Source organism: Hyla sarda, chromosome 6, assembly GCF_029499605.1.
Source record: "Hyla sarda isolate aHylSar1 chromosome 6, aHylSar1.hap1, whole genome shotgun sequence".
Taxonomy (NCBI): domain Eukaryota; kingdom Metazoa; phylum Chordata; class Amphibia; order Anura; family Hylidae; genus Hyla; species Hyla sarda.
In genome coordinates this window covers 303,260,221-303,283,901 of record NC_079194.1, presented here as the reverse complement: position 1 = coordinate 303,283,901, position 23,681 = coordinate 303,260,221, and the positions used below count along the sequence as shown (strand labels likewise).

Sequence of the window (23,681 nt, the reverse complement as noted above, 5' to 3'; positions counted from 1 at the left end):
GGCTGTGGTCCCTGCGGTGTCCGGAGGCTGTGGTCCCTGCGGTGTCCGGAGGCTGTGGTCCCTGCGGTGTCCGGAGGCTGTGGTCCCTGCGGTGTCCGGAGGCTGTGGTCCCTGCGGTGTCCGGAGGCTGTGGTCCCTGCGGTGTCCGGAGGCTGTGGTCCCTGCGGTGTCCGGAGGCTGTGGTCCCTGCGGTGACCGGAGGCTGTGGTCCCTGCGGTGTCCGGAGGCTGTGGTCCCTGCGGTGTCCGGAGGCTGTGGTCCCTGCGGTGTCCGGAGGCTGTGGTCCCTGCGGTGTCCGGAGGCTGTGGTCCCTGCGGTGTCCGGAGGCTGTGGTCCCTGCGGTGTCCGGAGGCTGTGGTCCCTGCGGTGACCGGAGGCTGTGGTCCCTGCGGTGTCCGGAGGCTGTGGTCCCTGCGGTGTCCGGAGGCTGTGGTCCCTGCGGTGTCCGGAGGCTGTGGTCCCTGCGGTGTCCGGAGGCTGTGGTCCCTGCGGTGTCCGGAGGCTGTGGTCCCTGCGGTGTCCGGAGGCTGTGGTCCCTGCGGTGTCCGGAGGCTGTGGTCCCTGCGGTGACCGGAGGCTGTGGTCCCTGCGGTGTCCGGAGGCTGTGGTCCCTGCGGTGTCCGGAGGCTGTGGTCCCTGCGGTGACCGGAGGCTGTGGTCCCTGCGGTGTCCGGAGGCTGTGGTCCCTGCGGTGTCCGGAGGCTGTGGTCCCTGCGGTGTCCGGAGGCTGTGGTCCCTGCGGTGTCCGGAGGCTGTGGTCCCTGCGGTGTCCGGAGGCTGTGGTCCCTGCGGTGTCCGGAGGCTGTGGTCCCTGCGGTGTCCGGAGGCTGTGGTCCCTGCGGTGTCTGGAGGCTGTTTGATTGTCAACAGAGGAAGAACCTGACAGACTCCATGGATGGACGGATTATGACTGAGAAGGAGGGCGGCCATATTGGTCACTGATTTTATTTATTTGTTTATTTATTTTGAATTGTCACAAACATTTATTTGTATATTTTAATTTGTTTATTATTCTCACATCTATCAGATGAAAATAAAGTCAGATGGCTTCAGATTTTTGTTTTTCATTTAGTAGCATAATAATTCAGCACAGTGATATTTACCTAATAATTGTGCAGGCGTAGATAATCTCCTTAGAAAGACAAAACCTCACCTTTACTTTCCTAAATATTCAGGTTTAAGGTTATTAACTTTTTGGATTGTTAGACAGGACTGTAGTTGTTCAACAATAAAAGGGAATCTTTAAAAATACAACTTGCCTAATAATTGTGCACACAGTGTATATGATAACACCCCCAGACACATGATAACACCCCCAGATACATGATAACACCCCCAGATACATGATAACACCCCCAGATACATGAAAACACCCCCAGATACATGAAAACACCCCCAGATACATGATAACAGCCCCAGATACATGAAAACACCCCCAGATACATGATAACAGCCCCAGATACATGATAACAGCCCCAGATACATGAAAACACCCCCAGATACATGATAACACCCCCAGATACACAAAAACACCCCCAGATACACGAAAACACCCCCAGATACACGAAAACACCCCCAGATACACGATAACAGCCCCAGATACACGATAACAGCCCCAGATACATGATAACACCCCCAGATACATGAAAACACCCCCAGATACATGAAAACACCCCCAGATACATGATAACAGCCCCAGATACATGAAAACACCCCCAGATACATGATAACAGCCCCAGATACATGATAACAGCCCCAGATACATGAAAACACCCCCAGATACATGATAACAGCCCCAGATACATGATAACAGCCCCAGATACACGATAACAGCCCCAGATACATGAAAACACCCCCAGATACATGATAACAGCCCCAGATACATAACACCCCCAGATACATAACACCCCCAGATACATGATAACACCCCCAGATACATGATAACAGCCCCAGATACATGATAACACCCCCAGATACATGATAACACCCCCAGATACATGATAACACCCCCAGATACATGATAAAACCCCCAGATACATGATAACACCCCCCAGATACATGATAACACCCCCAGATACATAACACCCCCAGATACATGATAACACCCCCAGATACATGATAACACCCCCAGATACATGATAACACCCCCAGATACATGATAAAACCCCCAGATACATGATAAAACCCCCAGATACATGATAACACCCCCCAGATACATGATAACACCCCCAGATACATAACACCCCCAGATACATAACACCCCCAGATACATGATAACACCCCCAGATACATGATAACAGCCCCAGATACATGATAACACCCCCAGATACATGATAACACCCCCAGATACATGATAACACCCCCAGATACATGATAACACCCCCAGATACATGATAAAACCCCCAGATACATGATAACAGCCCCAGATACATGATAACACCCCCAGATACATGATAAGAGCCCCAGATACATGATAACACCTCCAGATACATGATAACACCTCCAGATACATGATCAGAGCCCCAGATACAGTCATGGCCGTAAATGTTGGCACCCCCGAAATTTTTCAAGAAACTTAAGTATTACTCACAGAAAAGGATTGCAGTAACACATATTTTGCTATATACATGTTTATTCCCTTTGTGTGTATTGGAACTAAACCAAAAAAGTAATGTCAACAAACTCCAAAAATGGGCTGGACAAAATTATTGGCCCCTTAGCTTATTATTTGGTTGCACACCTTTTGGAAAAAATAAGTGAAATCAGTCGTTTCCTATAACCATCAATAAGCTTCTTACACCTCTCAGCCGGACTGTTGGACCACTCTTCCTATAACCATCAATAAGCTTCTTACACCTCTCAGCCGGAATGTTGAACCACTCTTCCTATAACCATCAATAAGCTCCTTACACCTCTCAGCCGGAATGTTGGACCACTCTTCCTATAATCATCAATAAGCTTCTTACACCTCTCAGCCGGAATGTTGGACCACTCTTCCTATAACCATCAATAAGCTTCTTACACCTCTCAGCCGGAATGTTGGACCACTCTTCCTTTACAAACTGCTCCCGGTCTCTTATTGGACGGCGCCTTTTCCCAACAGTAATTATAAGATCTCTCCACAGGTGATCAATGGGATTTAGATCTGGACTCATTGCTGACACTTCAGAACTCTCCAGCGCTTTGTTGTCATCCATTTCTGGGTTTTTTTGACGCATGTTTGGGGTCATTGTCCTGCTGGAAGACCCAAGATCTCGGACACAAACCCAGCTTTCTGACACTGGTCTGTACAGTGCGACCCAAAATCCGTTGGTAATCCTCAGATTTCATGATGTCTTGTACACATTCAAGGCCCCCAGTGCCAGAGGCAGCAAAACAACCCAAAACATCATTGACCTCCACCATATGTCACTGTAGGTACTGTGTTCTTTTCTTTGTAGGCCTCATTCCGTTTTCGGTAGACAGTAGAATTATGGGCTTTACCAAAAAGCTCTATCTTGGTCTCAAACAAGACGTTTTCCCAGAAGGATTGTGGCTTATTCAAGTTCATTTTGGCAAATTGTAGTCTTGCTTTTTTATTTCACTGTGTCAGCAGTGGGGTCCTCCTGGGTCTCCTCCATAGTGGGGTCCTCCTGGGTCTCCTCCATAGTGGGGTCCTCCTGGGTCTCCTCCATAGTGGGGTCCTCCTAGTTCTCCTGCCATAGCATTTCATTTCATTTAAATGTCAACGGATAGTTTGCGCTGACACTGATTCTCCCTGAGCCTGCAGGACAGCTTGAATATCTTTGGAATTTGTTTGGGGCTGCTTATCCACCATCCGGACTACACAGCATTGACACCTTTGATCAATTTTTCTCTTCTGTCCACGCCCAGGGAGATTATCTACAGTGCCATGGGTTGTAAACTTCTTGATAATGTTGCGCACTGTGGACAAGCGCAAATCTAGATCTCAAGAGATGTACTTGTGACCTTGAGATTGTTGATATTTTTCCTCAATTTTGGTTCTCAAGTCCTCAGACAGTTCTCTTCTCCTCTTTCTGTTGTCCATGCTTAGTGTGGCGCACACAGACACACAATGCAAAGACTAAGTGAACTTCTCTCCTTTTTATCTGCTTTCAGGTGTGATTTTTATGTTGCCCACACCTGTTACTTGCCACAGGTAAGTATAAAGCAGCATCACATGCTTGAAACAATCTTATTTTTCCACAATTTTGAAAGGGTGCCAATAATTTTGTCCAGCCCATTTTTGGAGTTTGGTGACATTATGTACAATTTGCTTTTTTTCCTCCTTTTTTGGTTCAGTTCCAATACACACAAAGGGAATAAACATGTGTATAGCATATCATGTGTTACTGCAATCCTTTTCTGTGAGAAATACTTCATCTTCTTGAAAATTTTCAGGGGTGCCAACATTTACGGCCATGACTGTATATGATAACAGCCCCAGATACATGATGTCAAGACCCAGATATGACATACACTATTATAGATAGAAAGATAGATATGAGAAAGATAGATAGATAGATGGATAGATATATATGAGATAGATATGAGATCGATAGATAGATATGAGATACATCGATATGATATAGATAGTAGAGATGAGCGAACTTACAGTAAATTCGATTCGTCACAAACTTCTCGGCTCGGCAGTTGAAGCCTTTAGTCTGCATAAATTAGTTCAGCTTTCAGGTGCTCCCGTGGGCTGGAAAAGGTGGATACAGTCCTAGGAGACTCTTTCTTTCCTAGGACTGTATCCACCTTTTCCAGCCCACCGGAGCACCTGAAAGCTGAACTAATTTATGCAGACTAAAGCCATCAACTGCCGAGCCGAGAAGTTTGTGACGAATCGAATTTACTGTAAGTTCGCCCATCTCTAATAGATAGATAGATACAAAAAAATAGGTATAGAGCAGCACCTCTAAAACAGCAAGTGTAGTAAATATGGTGCAATCAGGTCTCTGGGACCCCGATCCTGGGTCCAAAAGGATACAGAAACAAAAGGATGACCGCAGCTCACCAGAGTAATGAACAGGCAAGTGCGATGTTTCGTTTTTCTCACAACACAATTCTCAAGCCAGAGAGAATGGTGAATGCCTTGAGAATGGTGTTGTGAGAACAACGAAACATCGCACTTGCCTGTTCATGGAATAAAAGTCACTTTTTATTTTTGATACTCTGGAGTGCTGCGGTCATCCTTTTGTTTCTAGATAGATATTAGACACATCAAATATGTTTTCTCTTCAGGGGTAATGGTCGACAATCCCTCATCCCTGATATGTCCCCCTCCCCCGTCCCTCATATAATGTCATTTCCACCATTAAGGCCTCGGAGCTGATTGGGACGCGGTGGATCATTTGGCTAATTGTGAGATGTGTCTTTTCAGGCAGACGTGAGCGCTGAGCGCCGCTGACAGGTGAGAGTAATATGTATTAACTGGCCAATTAACCCATTACGGGCGGTATGTGTACTTAGTGGTGGCGTTATTGTGACGCTGTTCATCCGCCAGACAAGGAAACAAATGGTTTAATTATCCTGCGGGGTCAGAATCCAATTTCACATCAACAAATAATATCAATAACTTGGAATTTCAGACATTTCATAGCCTCTAATGTCACGGAGACCCAAGAGGCTGTTGAAAAACTACAACTCCCAGCATGCCCAGACAGCCAACGAAACTTGCCATAAACTTTGAAAAAGCACCAAACAAAAATTTAGATTTAACTTTGGCTACACGCACCCACGCACCCACACAATTCTTCATTAAAAATTCTGAAGTCACATGATGAATGACTCACATGACTTGTATTTAAAAACGCTAAGGAGAACAAATGTTGCCGAGATAAAAAAAAAAGTTATAAATAAAATAAAAAATGAGTTAATAAATAATACATTTAATTTTATTTATTTATTTTATAACACCGCAAAAATTACATCTTGCAGTACTACTAAGGGGCAGTTTTTTGTGCCTTTTTTTTTTCAAGGTGACAATATGCCAAAGAAAAATATAAGCCAATATATAAAAATAAATAAATAAATAAAATAATAATAAAAAAAATGTATTTATTGAATCCGTCACATAATGGCTTTCTTTTTGTTCGGTGCGGCGTGGCGAGCTCTTATCCCGCTTACTCCAGGACATAACAGGGCTAGGGGTGTTAGCGCTCGCCGCTGACAAGGGGTTAAGGTCCCTCTTATGGCTGTCATATATAATAGGTCCGGCGGCTCAGTCATTGTCCCGTGCTTATTAAATCAGCCTCGTTTCATCTGTAGTGATACATTTCAAATTGCGCTGTAAGTAATGTTAAGATAATTAGAAAATTATCGTGGCAGAAAATAACGAAGCGAGGAGACGGGCGCTCGAACACAACTTCTCAATGACATTTATGCAGTTTCGCCTCTAATAATTACGGTAGCGAGGAATGAAAAGATCTTTTGTTGCCGCCGTCCATTTAGCAGGCGGACGAATTAGCCGAGAACATCCGTGGGTGAGACAAAACGCAATAAAGTCCTAAAGAGAAGATGAGCTGCTCACAATGGGGCCAGTCTCTCGGAATCATCTCCAAAGGAACATGGAGGCCATTTTATGTCTTTATTTCATTTATTATTTAAACTATATTTATTTATTTAGTATTATTGTTGTCCGGCTCCAATTATTAACCATGGTTGCATTTTGTAATGTATAGTATTATGTTGGTCATCAATTTTTGCTTCAGTGTGTGTGGTTGTGCTCTTTAAACATATCCTTATACCCCTTCCTCCAGCTCTATCTGTATACTGCTGCTGCTACCTCTATGGGATCAGTATATAAATAGTAGTTATACACCTCCAATCCAGCTCTATCTGTATACTGCTGCTATCTCTCTTTGGGATCAGGATATATAATAGTTATACACCTCCCCCTCAGCTCTATCTGTATACTGCTACTATCTCTATGGGATCAGGATATATAGTAGTTATACACTTCTCCGCCCAGCTCTATCTATATACTGCTGCTGTCTCTATGGGATCAGAATATATAGTAGCTATACACCTCTCCTCCCAGCTCTATCTTTACACTGCTGCTGTCTCTATGGGATCAGGATATACAGTAGCCATATGCCTCCTCTCCAGCTTATCTGAATAATGCTGCTATCTCTATGGGATCAGGATGTATAGTAGTTATACACCTCCCCTCCAGCTCTATCTGTATACTGCTGCTATCTCTATGGGATCAGGATATAAAGGAGTTATACACATCCCCTCCAGCTTTATCTATATACTGCTGCTATCTCTATGGTATCAGGATATATAGTAGTTATACACCTCCCCTCCAGCTCTATCTGTATACTGCTGCTATCTCTATGAGATCAGGATGTATAGTAGTTATACACCTCCCCTCCAGCTCTATCTGTATGCTGCTGCTATCTCTGTGGGATTAGGATATATAGTAGTTATACCCCTCGAGCTCTATCTGTATACTGCTGCTGCTATCTCTATGGCATCAGGATATAAAGTAGTTATACACCTCCCCTCAGCTCTATCTGTATACTGCTGCTATCTCTGTGGGATTAGGATATACAGTAGTTATACACCTCCCCTCCATCTCTGTATACTGCTGCTATCTCATCAGGTTATATAGTAGTTATACACCTCCCCTTCAGCTCTGTCTGTATACTGCTGCTGATATCTCTATGGGATCAGAATATATAGTAGCTATATGTCTCCCCTGAGGCTGTGTTCACACAGTCCATTTTTAAAGTTGCCGCAAAAAAATTGGGCTATTTTACCACAATTGTTCAAATTACAGTAAAAATGTGTCATTTTTACCACAATTTTGGAAAATCTTAGCAAAAACATAGCTTTAAAGTTTTATAAAACTCCTCAATTGTGATTATAGGTCAAATCATTTTCTCCTCATTGTATTATTTCTCTAAAAAAACTACTTTGAATAAGAAAAGGCCATCAAAACTGCACATAATGTGAACTGACCCCAACCTTCTTATGAGTCTAATCAGTTCACCTAAGTTACCTTCAGCACCAGCAGCCTAAGTAGATGACCAGGTGCAGTGATCATACTCCACCCCCTCTCTCTGCAAAGCCAAAGGATTCTTGGGAAATGTAGGCAGGATTAGGAAATCATGGCTTAAAATGGGTACTTCACTGGCCAGCGTTCAGACCATTTAGTTCCGAACACTGGTGATCGTGACGTCACGCCACGCCCCCTCAATGCAAGCCTTTGGGAGGGGGCGTGGCAGATGCCACGCCCCCTACCATAGACTTGCAATGAGGGGGCGTGATGCCACGAACGGGTGTGGCCAACCACCCGCAGCGCGCACACAGCATTCGGAACTAAATGTTCTGAACACTGGCCAGTGAAGTACCCCTTTATAACTAACTTCTGCCACATGAGCTTAAACAGGTAAGCACAAGGCATACACAATTAAAGGGGTACTCCGGTGAAAAACTTATTTTTTTTATTAACTGATGCCAGAAAGTTAAACAGATTTGTAAATTACTTCTATTAAAAAATCTTAATCCTTCCAGTACTTATTAGCTGCTGAATACTACAGAGGAAATTATTTTCTTTTTGGAACACAGAGCTCTCTGCTGACATCACGAGCACAGTGCTCTCTGCTGACCTCTGCTGTCCATTTTAAGAACTGTCCAGAGTAGGAGAAAATCCCCATAGCAAACACATGCTGCTCTGTACAGTTCCTAAAATGGACAGAGATATCAGCAGAGAGCACTGTGTTCCAAAAAGAAAATAATTTCCTATGTAGTATTCAGCAGCTAATAAGTACTGGAAGGATTAAGATTTTTTAATAGAAGTAATTTACAAATCTGTTTAACTTTCTGGCATCAGTTGATTTAAGAAAAAAAAGTTTTTCACCGGAGTACCCCTTTAAAGGGGAACTAAACCTAGCCCACCTTTTCTCTCTCATCAACCTAATTAATTGTCTAAATATCATTCATTAGCTATATAGAGCAGTTTCCCCTCTTTGGTTGTCACATGCATGAAGTGAGGGAATGACACCATCCAGCCATCCACTCTGTCTCTTTCCAAATCCCTCTCTGAAAGCAGCCCCCACCCTCCTAAGAGACACAGACCATGTGATTTCTGCCATGTGCTTAGAACTGGGATGTGTGTGCAGCCTCAGCCAATCACACACTGAACCTCTTTCTTCTCAGAGCAGGAGGGTGGGGGGTAGTCTCAGAGAGTGAGCTGGCTGACAAAGCAGAGCTGAAATGATTGCTGGGAGATGTAGGCAAGGGGAAGGAAAGGGATGGCAAAGAATATCAAACAGCCAGAAAAGACAACAGGGGCCACAGGAGCCATGCATATCAGGCTTTGGCATTTTTGCTTTTATATGTATACTTCCCTGGAGCACCACTTTATGTTTTTTAAGCTTTTACAACATGTCAAAAGTCACTCAACATAAACGGCAATGCCAGTCATAAGAAAACAAATGTGCCAAATTTTTTTGAGATATTGGTTGTAATTTAATTCTACGTTAATTCTAAGTTTTTTGGGGCATTTTGTCACCTTAAAAAAGAAAAGGCAGGAAATAACTTCCCGCTTATTCTGCGCTCCCAAGATGCAGTTTTTGTGGCTTTTTTATTTTTTGTAAAAAATGAAGGGTTCTAGTCTTGGCATGTTTTTCTTTGGCTTTTTCTGCCTGCATTTTAATCATTACATCAATTTCTGCAAGCGGAAATTTAGAAGTGTGAATAGGAGTGCGGAATCCCATAGAAGTCTATGGGCTTTAATTTGAGACAGAAATCCTGCTGTGTGAATAGACCCTAAGGGTACATTCACACTGGCTGATTACCTGCGTAACTTCTGCAGCGTATTTGCTGCAGAAAATCCGCAGCGGATTTTGCTACCATTGACTTCAATGGGTCAGCAGAAAATCCTCAATAGAGGCAGATTTGCAGATTTTCCTTCTGACCCATTGAAGTCAATGGTAGCAAAATCTGCTGCGGATTTTCCACAGCAAATAGGCTGCTGAAATTCCGCAGGTAATCAGCCCTAATTAAAGCAGCAAATCCGCAACAAAATTTGTAACTAAATCCACACGATCTGGCTGTGGATATGCTGCCGCAGATTTTCCATATACTGTTTCTGTTTATAAGTAGCTTAAAATAGCAGAAAAAACTTAATGGTTTGAATAAGGGCAGTAAACAAAAGCGTTTATTGTGGCTGTAAATACAATGTGATGCAAACTGAATGTAAAGCAGTGGCCTAATGTAACTGGTGTTATTCCTCCATCATTTCTCTAACAGATTCAGGCGCACAGGATGATGCCCGCCTCCTGCGCGACTGGTTCCAGCTCGCCCTAGAAAAGAGTAAATTGAATCGTTACGAATCTGAGCTCTTATCCGTGTAAGTTCGGTGGTTCTCGCCATCAGTATGCACAATGAATCATTGAAGGGGGGGGGGATACGAGGAGGACAGGAAATATGGGAAGCGATTAATTCGGTCCATACGCACAGGTGTATATTGTCTTCCCACCGCATGCAGATCTCATTACCGCGCTAAATTGAGGCTTTTACTCCTCGCATAGAATCTTCTCATTAGCATAGCGAGAGGGGGGGAAAAATAATAGGCAACACAAACAGCCACAAATCGCTTCTTTACACCGTGCCCGCAGATGGCGAAACAACTTAGGAAAAAGAAAGGGTAAGAAAAATAAATATTTTTTTTATATAGTTTTTTTTCTTTTATAATGGAGGCTTCAGACACAGTTTTTCCAATCACAGACACAGCACGATTAATGAGGCCGGGACGGCGCTTCCCATTCAGTATTAACACAGAACTATGTGCGCGGTTTGGCGCCACATGTTCGCCAACATTTAATACATAACTGGGTTATGTGCCGCCCTTTGTGGTTGTATTTAAATTATTTTTGTATTATGGGTTAGTGAACGATGAATTTTCACTTCCTTATATTTATATTTATTTATCTGTGAAATGAAGACCTCATGTACACAGGTGTGTCATGGCTGTATAAGACCGCCATACAACCTCCATAAGACCTCCATACAACATCTATACAACCGATATAAAACCTCCATAAGACCTCCATACAACATATATACAACCAAAATACAACATCCATAAAACCTCCATAAGACCTCCATACAACATCTATACAACCGATATACAACCTCCATAAGACCTCCATACAACATCTATACAACCTCCATAAGACCTCCATACAACATCTATACAAGCAAGATACAACATCCATACAACCAAAATACAACATCCATAAAACCTCCATACAACATCTATACAACCGATAAACAACCTCCATAAGACCTCCATACAACATATATACATCCAAAATACAACATCCATACAACCAAAATACAACATCCATAAAACCTCCATAAGACCTCCATACAACATCTATACAACCGATATACAACCTCCATAAGACCTCCATACAACATCTATACAACCCATAAACAACCTCCATAAGACCTCCATACAACATATATACATCCAAAATACAACATCCATACAACCAAAATACAACATCCATAAAACCTCCATAAGACCTCCATACAACATCTATACAACCGATATACAACCTCCATAAGACCTCCATACAACATCTATACAACCCATAAACAACCTCCATAAGACCTCCATACAACATCTATACAAGCAAGATACAACATCCATACAACCAAAATACAACATCCATAAAACCTCCATACAACATCTATACAACCGATAAACAACCTCCATAAGACCTCCATACAACATATATACATCCAAAATACAACATCCATACAACCAAAATACAACATCCATAAAACCTCCATAAGACCTCCATACAACATCTATAAAACCAAAATACAACATCCATAAAACCTCCATAAGACATCCTTACAACCAAAATACAACATTCATAAGACCTCCATACAACCGAAATACAACATTCATAAGACCTCCATACAACTGAAATACAACATTCATAAGACCGGCATACAACATCTATACAACCTCCATAAGACCTGCATACAACATCTATACAACCTCCATAAGACCTCCATACAACCTCCGTAAGACCTCCATACAACCAAAATACAAAATCCATAAGACCTCCATACAACATCCATAAGACCTCCATACAACCAAAATACAACATCCATACAACCAAAATACAACATCCAAAAAACTTCCATAAGACCTCCATACAACCTCCATAAGATCTCCATACAACTAAAATACAAGATCTATAAGACCTCCATACAACCAAAATACAACATCTCATCCACAGTATAAGACCTTCATACAACCTCCATACAACCAAAATTAAACCTCCGTAAGGCCTCCATACAACCTCCGTAAAACCCCCATAATACTTAAAAACAGCCTCCATGTAACCTTAACACAATTTCCATAAGACCTCAATAAAACCCTTATTAGACCGTCATACAAACTTAATACAACCTCTACACAAGCTAAATATAACCCCTATATGACCTTCATACGTGTTCAGCTACCAGGACGGGTTTTTTAGCTTCTAGATGTATAGAAGGATGATCAGATTCACTGACAGCAATAAGAGATCTGGAAACAGTAGAAAATAATTTAAAACTAAACAAATCAATCATAATTAAACATTTAATTAGTGACAAAATATAATCTACTGATATCTGATGGATTGTTGTGTATTCTACAGAGCGAGAGAATTAGACCTGGAGGATCAACAAGGACGACTAGAACAGCAACTGCGGGAGAAGATGATGATCGACCGTAAGTTATTAATATATAAGGTTCATATGTAATGTATGTACACAGTGACCCCACCAGCAGAATAGGGAGTACAGCTCTGGAGTATAATACAGTATATAACTCAGGATCAGTACAGGATAAGTTATGTATGTACACAGTGACCCCACCAGCAGAATAGGGAGTACAGCTCTGGGGTATAATACAGGATATAACTCAGGATCAGTACAGGATAAGTAATGTAATGTATGTACACAGTGACCTCACCAGCAGAATAATGAGTACAGCTCTGGAGTATAATACAGGATATAACTCAGGATCAGTACAGGATAAGTAATGTAATGTATGTACACAGTGATCCCACCAGCAGAATAGTGAGTACAGCTCTGGAGTATAATATAGGATATAATTCAGGATCAGTACAGGATAAGTAATGTAATGTATGTACACAGTGACCTCACCAGCAGAATAGTGAGTACAGCTCTGGGGTATAATACAGGATATAAATCTAGATTTTCCTAGCTTGTGACGGAAAATATTAGTTATATGAAGACAGGAGGCGAGTATCTTATGCATTAATCTTCCTTTATTAATGCCCATAGCAGAAATTCAAAACTCTTTTAATGAATTTTTACTAAAAACTTTAAAGAACCACTTAAAACTACAACTCCCAGCAGTCCATAGGGTGTATTGACCAATCCCTGGCCAGGATGCTTGGTATATAAAGGACTGCTTCCATCGTCTCCTCCTCTTTCTTGATGCGAAAGTTGTAGCCGTAACTTGAACCTGGAATCACGATAGAACCCAAACCGATTCCATAAGACCTTGAATCACCGGCCGAAACCATGTCCCAACGGGGACACCATAACGAGTAGGAAAAAATTCCGGAACACCTCAGCCTCCGACATGTAGGGCGCCGTCTTCAGTATCCTGGGAAGAAAAGGAATACCATGACAGGGTTGGGTTGGGTGGGAAGATACTCGCCTCCTGTCTTCATATAACTAATATTTTCCGTCACAAGCTAGGAAAATCTAGATTTATATATCAGACAGGAGGCTCATATCTTATGCAAGTTCAAAGCTAGACATAAGAATGATACAAGAATGATATAAATACATGACAGACAAATTACAAAATTGACATAGATATGTGTTCCTCCGGTCTAAAATAAAAGTGACGGAAGGTGTCCTCTGAAGACCAATCCGCTGCCATCAATAGATCTGCCAGGGAACCTCCCGCGGTGACCACTTTAGTAGCCATCGCACCTCTGGTCGAGTGGGCCCCGAACAGGGAAACGTCAATCCCTGCCATATCCATGGCAGAGCGTACCCACCGTGCTAGAGTGGCTGAAGCCACCGGTTGGTGAGGACGCACGTAAGAGATGAGGAGTTGGGAGGATTCCGAGGAACGTAGCAAAGCAGTCTGAGACTCATATGACTGAAGACAGCGGACCACACACAAGCGTGGATGTGCGGGAAAAGAAGGATAGAAAACAGAATGAAGTCCGGTTTTTGTCCTACGCACGACAGAGAATTTAACTCCTAATGGCGAGAATTGTCGCCTGGAGATGTCTAAAGCCCGAACGTCCGATACGCGTTTGATGGAGATCAAGCAGAGAAGCACCGTAAGCTTGAAGGACAGCAATTTCAGAGAAAGTGCGTCATTGTCCTCCCATGCCGAGAACATGGATAGGACTTTAGATACATCCCAGGTGGCTTGATACTTGGGGCGAGGAGGACGTTTAAATTTAACGCCTCTCAGGAGGCGACATACCAAGGGGTGTTTGCCTACTGGTAGGGAATCCACTGGGGTGTGATAAGCAGAGATTGCAGATCGGTACACATTGATAGAACTATAAGATTTCCCGGATTCAAAAGAATCCGCCAAATAGTTGGCCACTACAGACACAGGTGCCTGAACGGGATTAACTTGCCGTTGATCACACCAACGTACCCAGAGTCTCCAGGCTGATCGATATGCCGATCTAGTCCCGGGGGCCCAGGCCAAGGCAAGGAGGTCCCTAGCTGATCTTGAAAGGTCTTTATCCGTGTCTGGCACCCCGAAACCAACCATGCGAGGAGATGCAGGGTGTGGTCTGTGATCAGAGGGTGAAGATCCCCTGTCGGATTGGACAGGAGATGAGGGAGCTGAGGGAGCAATCTGGGAAAATCCACAGTCATCCCCAGAAGAAGGGGAAACCATGGCTGTGTCGGCCACCAGGGAGTGATCACCACCACCAACGCCCTCAGGTTCGTTATCTGTAAAAGCACCCTGAGGATCATTGAGAACGGTGGGAATGCATAGTGCGTCCCCCGGGGCCATATGTGGCGGAAGGCGTCTACCGCGTAGGCTTCTGGATCCGGCCTCCAGCTGTAAAAGCGGGGCAGTTGATGATTGAGTCGGGAGGCGAACAGGTCCATAGAGAGAGGACCCCACAGGCGGCAAATGGACTGAAAGACTAATCGGTCCAGCCGCCAATCGCTGGAATCTGTCAGGTAGCGTGAGTTCCAGTCCGCCACCATGTTGGAAACCCCCGGAATGTATTCCGCTATCGGGACAATGTTGCGGGCAAGGCAAAAATGCCAAAGCTCTCTCGCAAGGTCTGCAAGTACTCTGGACCTGGGACCTCCCAATCGATTGACATATTGGACCGCAGACATATTGTCCATGCGCAACAATACACAGCAATTGGATGCTCGAGGTAGAAGGCTCCTGATGGCAAAAAATGCTGCCAGAAGCTCCAGCGCATTGATGTGCAGCAGAGACTCCTCTGCGGACCATGTCCCTCCTGTTGAAGAGAGACCGCATCGAGCACCCCAACCGTGACGGCTCGCATCCGACTCCAAAATGAAGTCTGGAGTGGGATTGAAGATGGTCTTGCCGTTCCATTCGACGGCATGACGTAACCACCACCGAAGTTCCACTACGGTTTCCGGACATAGGGGAACTTCGTCCGCGTAACGAAGCCCTTGTCGCAAATGTAGTGACTTGAGCCTCTGAAGGGCCCGATAATGGAGAGGGGCGGGAAATATGGCCTGTATGGAGGCTGATAAAAGTCCGACCAGGCGTGCTAGCACACGTAACGACACTCGTCGTTTGTGTAACACGGCCCTGATTTCCTTGCGGATGGTGGTCAGCTTGGCTTTGGGTAATTTGAGGACAGCATGATCGGTGTCCACCAAGAATCCCAAAAATTCCATCTCCCGAGCTGGGACGAGAACTGACTTCTCGTGATTGATGATGAATCCTAAGTGTTGTAACAATTGAACCGTCCAGCCGGCATGTTCCTCCGCTTGAGGTTTGGAACGAGCCATGATGAGCAGGTCGTCTAGATATATAATCAATCTCACTCCCCTGCTCCTTAGGGCTGCCACCACCGGTTTCAGAAGTTTGGTGAAACACCATGGGGCGGACGAGAGACCGAAGGGTAGGCAAGTAAATTGCCACATTCTGGTCCTCCACAGGAAACGTAGGAAGTGTTGGGAGGCCTGATGTATGGGAACCGTGAGATATGCGTCTTTCAGATCTACCTTCACCAACCAGTCTCCTGGTTGTAGAAGGTCTCGTAGAAGGTGGATGCCTTCCATCTTGAAATGTCGATAAACGACATGTTGGTTGAGATTTCGCAAGTTTATGACAGGGCGATAACCTCCCCCTTTCTTTTTGACCAGAAAGAGGTTGCTGAGGAACCCCGGGGAAAGGGGGTCCACCTCCATCACCGCTTGTTTGGACAGAAGGTCCTGTAATTCGTTGTCTATAAGAGCAACGTTTAGTTCGGAGAACCGGATGGGGTGTGGAATTGAAGTTAAGTCTGGTAGGGAACAGAATTCTATTTGATACCCTGCCACTGTCCGGAGTATCCATGCGTCTGCAGTAATTGCTGACCATGCGTGGATAAAATGTTGCAGTCTGCCCCCTACGGGAATGGGAAAAGAACTCAGGTGTGTTGTACTCACCGGTAGTATGTCTGGAGCGGGGGTAACCTCTTCCTCCACGTCCTCTCCAAGGACGTCCACGGGATGGGAAGAAGGGTGAAGATTGTGCGACTGGCACAGGGTAGGGTTGTGGAGCCTGGTTGTACTGAGGAGCTGGAGCTCTGTTGTACGGCCTAGTATTGTAGTTGCGGCCGGCAGATCGGCTCCTGCTTCTGCCGGCCGTTGTGAAAACCTTAGCCGAACTCGATTTCTTAAGGGATGTTTGGGCTTTGTCAAGGCTGGTATACAGCCCGACCATCTTGTTGATGTCCTTGATAAGGGTATCTCCGAAGAGAAGGCCCTCGGCAGCGGGTCCGGGTTCAGTCTCCGCTAAGTGAGAGAGTTGTGGATCAAGTCTCATCAAGATTGATCGTCGACGTTCAGTCGCACAAGTGGTGTTTGCACACCCGAGCAAACATACCGCTCTTTGGGCCCAACCTCTAAGTTGCAGCAGATCGATCGGTTGATCGGTTGCCGCCGCCTGTTCTGATAGATTGAGAATCATGGTGACAGGGCCGAAGAGGTCCAAGATTCGATCCTGGATGGTCCTGAAGGATCTCTCGATACCCTTCTTGGAATATTTTCCATGTTTAGTGAGGTATCGTAAGAGTATGGGGTCAATTTCGGGCGTAAGCACCACCTTCTTGGGGATGCATGGTCGGGGGCATTCCGCCTTTAACTTGTTGCGGTTAGCCTTATCCACCGACCTGCGAGCCCAATGTTCTATATATTGGGACACTTCAGGGGTGGGAGCCCAGTCTCCAGAGCGTGGATGGGTTATAGCCTCTGGGTCAAAGTAAGGCTCTCCACGAGAGTCTAACACGATGTCACCCTGGGGTACAGGGTTAGCGTCCTCAGGGATCGCCGTATGCCCACTATCCTCTATTGCATCGTCAGACTCATTGGCATCAGCCACTTCGGATTCTGCGGAGGATTCTTCATCTGTAGAATCTACAAATGAATCCGGTTTGGTCCGTCTAGCGGATCGTTGCCCCTGCTTACGCAACTCCCCGGGGCCCAGGGGTCTATTAGAGTCTGGAGGCAAAGTGGGTCGGCAGGCCGGTTCGGGAACTGCCTGGTGCATACAATTTACTTCCCCTGCCGGGGAGTCGGATACCATGATGGTATGATTGCGTTTTTGAGACGCTTTACCCTTTTTATAGGGTGGTTCGCCACTGCATGAGGGTTTCTGAGAAGTATGTGCAGGATGCTGCGAACTTTTGGGGGGTAGGACAGAGGACATCGCTGCTTGCACTGATTTATTTATCAGATCTTGGATCTGGGCAGCAGTCAGGTAAAGGGGTGCATCCAAGGAAGGATCCTCTCCCCTGGGGGAACTAGTAGTATTGTCATCTGCCATAATGTTAATCAGTATGGGGTATGTGAATGTACCCAGGGGCTGTAGCAGTTAGAATCTACAAGGGCTTTATAGAGGTAAGCTGGGGGCAGTAGGGGTAATAGGGAATAAATTCCCAGTAAATACCGACAATGTACAGCGACAACTAGTCCAGGCTCCGTCCCTCACGCCGATCTCACTGAACTGGAGATTGCGATGCAGGGAGGAGTGTTGAAAAATCGCAGAGCGGCGTAATCTCGCGAGATTACCGCTCACTGTGTACAGATAGGACGAGCTATCTGACTAAGACACGCCTACCTCCCCTCTGCGCGGAGCGAGCGCGAAAAGGAGGAAGAAGAGGAGAGGTAAATAAAATGGTGCCGAAGATGGCGCTGAAGAAGAAGTGAGTTGACTTGTGACAGGCGCCGCACAGGGGCGGCGTGTGCCGCTGACAGGAAAAAGAAAAACCCCGAAGTGGGGGTATAAGGGCGCAGCACTAGAAGAGTCAGAGTATAGAACAATAGATTATATAGTCGAAAATATAATGAATAGAATGTAAATAGAAAATAGAATGAAAAAGAATGAAAACACAGGGCAACAGGGAGGACTGTATTATAGAATACAGACCTATACTTGAAATGCCCAGACAGTCAAACAACAGTGATAATACTTATCTGAAGTTCTGCTATGAGCAGAAAGAAAGAGGAGGAGACGATGGAAGCAGTCCTTTATATACCAAGCATCCTGGCCAGGGATTGGTCAATACACCCTATGGACTGCTGGGAGTTGTAGTTTTAAGTGGTTCTTTAAAGTTTTTAGTAAAAATTCATTAAAAGAGTTTTGAATTTCTGCTATGGGCATTAATAAAGGAAGATTAATGCATAAGATATGAGCCTCCTGTCTGATATATAACTCAGGATCAGTACAGGATAAGTAATGTAATGTATATACACAGTGACCTCACCAGCAGAATAGTGAGTACAGGTCTGGAGTATAATACAGGATATAACTCAGGATCAGTACAGGATAAGTAATGTAATGTATGTACACAGTGATCTCACCAGCAGAATAGTGAGTACAGCTCTGGGGTATAATACAGGATATAACTCAGGATCAGTACAGGATAAGTAATGTAATGTATGTACACAGTGACCTCACCAGCAGAATAGTGAGTACAGCTCTGGAGTATAATACAGGATATAACTCAGGATCAGTACAGGATAAGTAATGTAATGTATGTACACAGTGACCTCACCAGCAGAATAGAGAGTACAGCTCTGGAGTATAACATTTGTGATTCTTCTCACATCAGCGGCTCTTAAAGATGAGAAGGATGTTGCGGAGGAGGAAGAGATCTTTGCTGAGATGATGAGGGTCATTGAGCAGAGGGACCAACTTGTGACTCGCATTGAAGAACAACGACTGCGGGACTACGCAGAGGAGAAAAACCCGATGGACGTTTCCCTCCCCAAAGACTGGCAGCCCAAGGCGTCGGCCATCAACAAAGGGAGGTTCATTTGAAGAGACAGCGTTCAGGTCACCTCCTCGTATCCAAAGCCGAATGCTTCAAGACAGATCTCCACTGATACATTGTATTCTGTCCTCATCAGGTGGATGTGTCTTAGTATAGGAGCTAGCGTGGTGTTTCCTATTGGTCCTCCACTCTGTGGACATTATATTGAGCCACAAAGATTATTGAAGCAGATGTTGAGTGTTTTCCCATTGGCAGCTCCTACATCCAGCGTCTTCCACCATTTTGGCGTGGACTGTGCTTCATAGTATGAGGCTTCCTGCAATTTGTGATTGTTATCCATGCCCTTGTATATAGATGCCTACACTATATACCAGTGTTTGCCCACCAGGGTGCCTCCAGCTGTTGCAAAACTACAACTCCCAGCATGCCCATGTCTTTGGCTGTCCGGGCATGCTGGGAGTTGTAGTTTTGCAACAGCTGGAGGCACACTGGTTAGGAAAAACTACTTTAGATCAGGCAGTTTGACTTTGTCCTAGGCCTGGCTGGAAGCCCAATTAGCTGCACCCACCCTGAAAGCTCAGCAAAAGACAATTATAGGGACCATGGGGTTCAGTAGAATTTACCTCTTAGGGAAAGGCAGGAAATTATTGATCCGCACCTCAGAGGTGAATATAAATTAGGAAAACTGAGTTTATTAATCCCTGCATGCTGTCAGTGAATGGAAACAGCTGAAAACATGTTGTGATTTTGTCCATCTACCACAGCTGGAACTTCACTTTCCCTGGTTCACATTGATTCACATGTGACATTTCCATCTAGTACTGGTGGTATTTTTAGTATACTGGTAGTATTGGTGGCATACTGGTACTGATATTGGCAGTATACTCATAGTATTGCCAGCAGAATTGGTAGTATACTGCTACTAATATTAGTTGTATAATGGTACTTATGTTGTTTGTATACTGGTAGTATGAGCGATATTCTGGTACTAGTATTGGTAGTATACTGGTAGTATCGGTAGTATGAGTGATATACTGGTACTAGTATTGGTGGTATACTGGTAGTATTAGCAGTATACTTGTAGTATTGGTGGTGTACTGGTAGTATTGGTAATATACTGGTAGTATTGACAGTATATTGGTTGTATTAGTGGTTGTGTTGGTAGTATACTAGTAGTACTGGTAGTATTGCTAGTATACTGGTAGTATTGGTGGTATACTGGTAGAATTGTCAGTATATTGGTAGTATACTGGTAGTACACCAATAGTATTGACAGTATATTGGTTGTATTAGTGGTTGTGTTGGTAGTATACTAGTAGTACTGGTAGTATTGCTAGTATACTGGTAGTATTGGTGGTATACTGGTAATACTGGTGGTATACTGGTAGTATTTTCAGTATATTGGTATTATTGGTAGTATTGGTAGTATACTGTTAGTATACCAGTAGTATTGACAGTATATTGGTTGTATTAGTGGTTGTATTGGTAGTATACTAGTAGTATTGGTGGTATACTGGTAGTATTGGTAGTATACTGGTAGTATTGGTAGTTTACTGGTAGTACTGGTGATATACTGGTAGTATTGGTGATATACTGGTAGTATTGGTAGTATACTGGTAGTATACCGGTAGTATTGGTATTATACTGGTAGTATTGGTGATATACTGGTAGTATTGTGGTATACTGGTAGTATACTGGCAGTATTGTTGGTATACTGGTAGTATTGGTGATATACTGGTAGTATTGGTAGTATACTGGTAGTATACCGGTAGTATTGGTAATATACTGGTAGTATTGGTGATATACTGGTAGTATTGGTAGTATACTGGTAGTATTGGTGACATACTGATGGTATACTGGTAGTATTGGTGGTATACTGGTAGTATTGTTGGTATACTGGTAGTATTGGTGATATACTGGTAGTATTGGTGATATACTCGTAGTACTGCAGTATTAGTAGTATACTGGTTCTAGCATATAACAAGGAAGTAGCTCATCCCCGGAGCTCTGCACCTGTGATAGATGGACATGATGTCGCTTTTTTTGGCTGACAACAGAGATATTAATAATGGCGCTGAATTCACACATAAGGTTCATTAGAAAGTTGCAGAACTTTTCATTTTACAATGTCCGGCCTTTATTTCCTCCGCAACAGAAAGTCCATAGAGGATGAATGGAGCAGAGGGCGCTCATTTACGGTCTATTCATCCGGGGCTGCGTCTCTACTTCGCTCTGGGGATGGGCAGGGGCCCCGCGGGGCAATGAACAAGGCGGAACTAGAACAGATGGTAAAACCCCTTTAGGGCTGGAAACCACCCTGAGACCGGGGTCGCACATAGTGGAGTGGAACTGGCACCGAAAAAAAAATTATAATTGAAAGATTTACAGTTATTTCTGAGTCGGTTTCTACTGGTTTTGGTAAAAATACTGAGCAGATAATATCATGTGTGACCCCGGCCCCAGATTGGATTCACTCCCGGCAGATAGTATCACAGAAAGGTCTGTGGTTTGGTTTGGCAGCACATGGATTTCTTCAGGCAGTATTCACATAGTCAGAATAGTCGCAATAATTTCTGCCGTTCATACGGCACTGACTGGATTGTGCTGCGTGCGCCGTGATGCAAAGATGGCTTTTTAGTAAGTGAAGTTTATTACATTCACACATCAGTATTTTTGGGGCTTTTTTGATCATAGCATTAGTATTATGCTGTGTTATCTGCAAGACAACAGGATATTTTCTAAAGTGCATTTTTTAAGCATTTTTTACAGGAGTCGGCTACATTTTCTAGGAATCAAAGATTCTTCCACTGTTGATCAATGGACAAAAAAAGTAAAAATAAATAAATCAGGAGTGCGCTCTATACCTTCTGTAATGCAAATGTCCTATTAGTCCATAGAAGCAGTACTAGCAGTGTCTCCTACAATTGTATCCTTAAAGGTGTACTCCGCCCCTAGACATCTTATCCCCTATCCAAAGGATAGGGGATAAGGTGTCTGATCACGGGGGTGCCCCGGCAATTTCCCTATTGCAGCGCCGGAGGCTCGTGACGTCACGTCACGGACCCTCAATGCAAATCTATGGGAGGGGGCGTGATGGCCGTCACGCCCCCTTCCATAGACTTGCATTGAGGGGGCATGGCCACGAGCCTCCGACCCCCAACGCCAGTCATCTGGCATGGAGTGAAGTTTGCTCCGTGCATCGGATGTCTGGGGTGCCGCAGCTGAGATCGCGGGGGTCCCCAGATGTCTAGGGGCAGAGTACCCCTTTAAATTGTCTCCATTTTTAGTGCATTATGGATGTGGTTCTGGCACCATTACCCCTCAGCCCTGACTATGTGTGAAATAGTGCATGCAGTACCCAGATCAATAGTGCATACTGTGTAGAGATAAACATTTCTATCTAGTGCCTAGATAAAACATGCATCACCCAGATAAATAGGGGCTATGATGTCCAGGTAAACACGGTCATATAGTGTCCACATAAAAAATGTGCAGAGATAAACATTACTCTAAAGTGTCCAGATAAACAGTGCATACCGTGCAGAGATAAACACAGTACCAAGATAAATAGGGTCTACAATGTCCAGGTAAACAGTGCACAGATAAATAGGGGGAGATTTATCAAAACCGGTCCAGAGGAAAAGTTGCTGAGTTGCCCATAGCAACCAATCAGATCGCTTGTTTCATTTTTAACAAGGCCTCTGCAAAATGAAAAAAGCGATCTGATTGGTTGCTATGTGTAGAGAGAAAAAATTCTATATAGTGCATGCAGCGCTCAGATAAATGGTGCATACTATGTAGAGAGAGACATTTCTGTATGGCGCCCAGATAAATAAAATACGCAATATCCACGAAAGAAAACAGAACTGAGGTTATTATCATATCTTCATTGTATCACGTTATATTCTTCTCACACTGTACATTTTGTGCTACGGAACATCCAGTTCACACTTGACTCCATTCAGACCTTATATACACCGACGCTTTTCGTTGATCCACGAAGATCAATGAAGCAGATGTTGGGTGTTTTTTAATGGCAGCTCCTATGTCCAGTGTCTGACACCATTTTGGCGTGGACTGTGCTTCATAGTATGAGGCTACCTGCAGTTTGCACCATGGATGTCATTGTATATAGAAAAATACCTATATGTCAGTGTTTCCCAACCA

The 23,681-nt window shown here is 44.1% G+C and overlaps 1 protein-coding gene across 5 annotated transcripts in view; it reads left to right on the top strand.

The window, feature by feature from the left end:
• MICAL2 (microtubule associated monooxygenase, calponin and LIM domain containing 2) overlaps positions 1-23,681 on the top strand; it is a 238,036-nt gene extending 214,355 nt beyond the window's left edge. For all 5 annotated transcript variants that reach the window (XM_056527942.1, XM_056527946.1, XM_056527945.1 and 2 more), the window contains 3 exons: positions 10,267-10,366; positions 12,681-12,754; positions 19,353-23,681. In XM_056527942.1, coding sequence (XP_056383917.1) covers positions 10,267-10,366; positions 12,681-12,754; positions 19,353-19,561 — 383 coding nt within the window. In that variant the 3' untranslated portion in view covers positions 19,562-23,681. The remainder of the gene's footprint in view (positions 1-10,266; positions 10,367-12,680; positions 12,755-19,352) is intronic.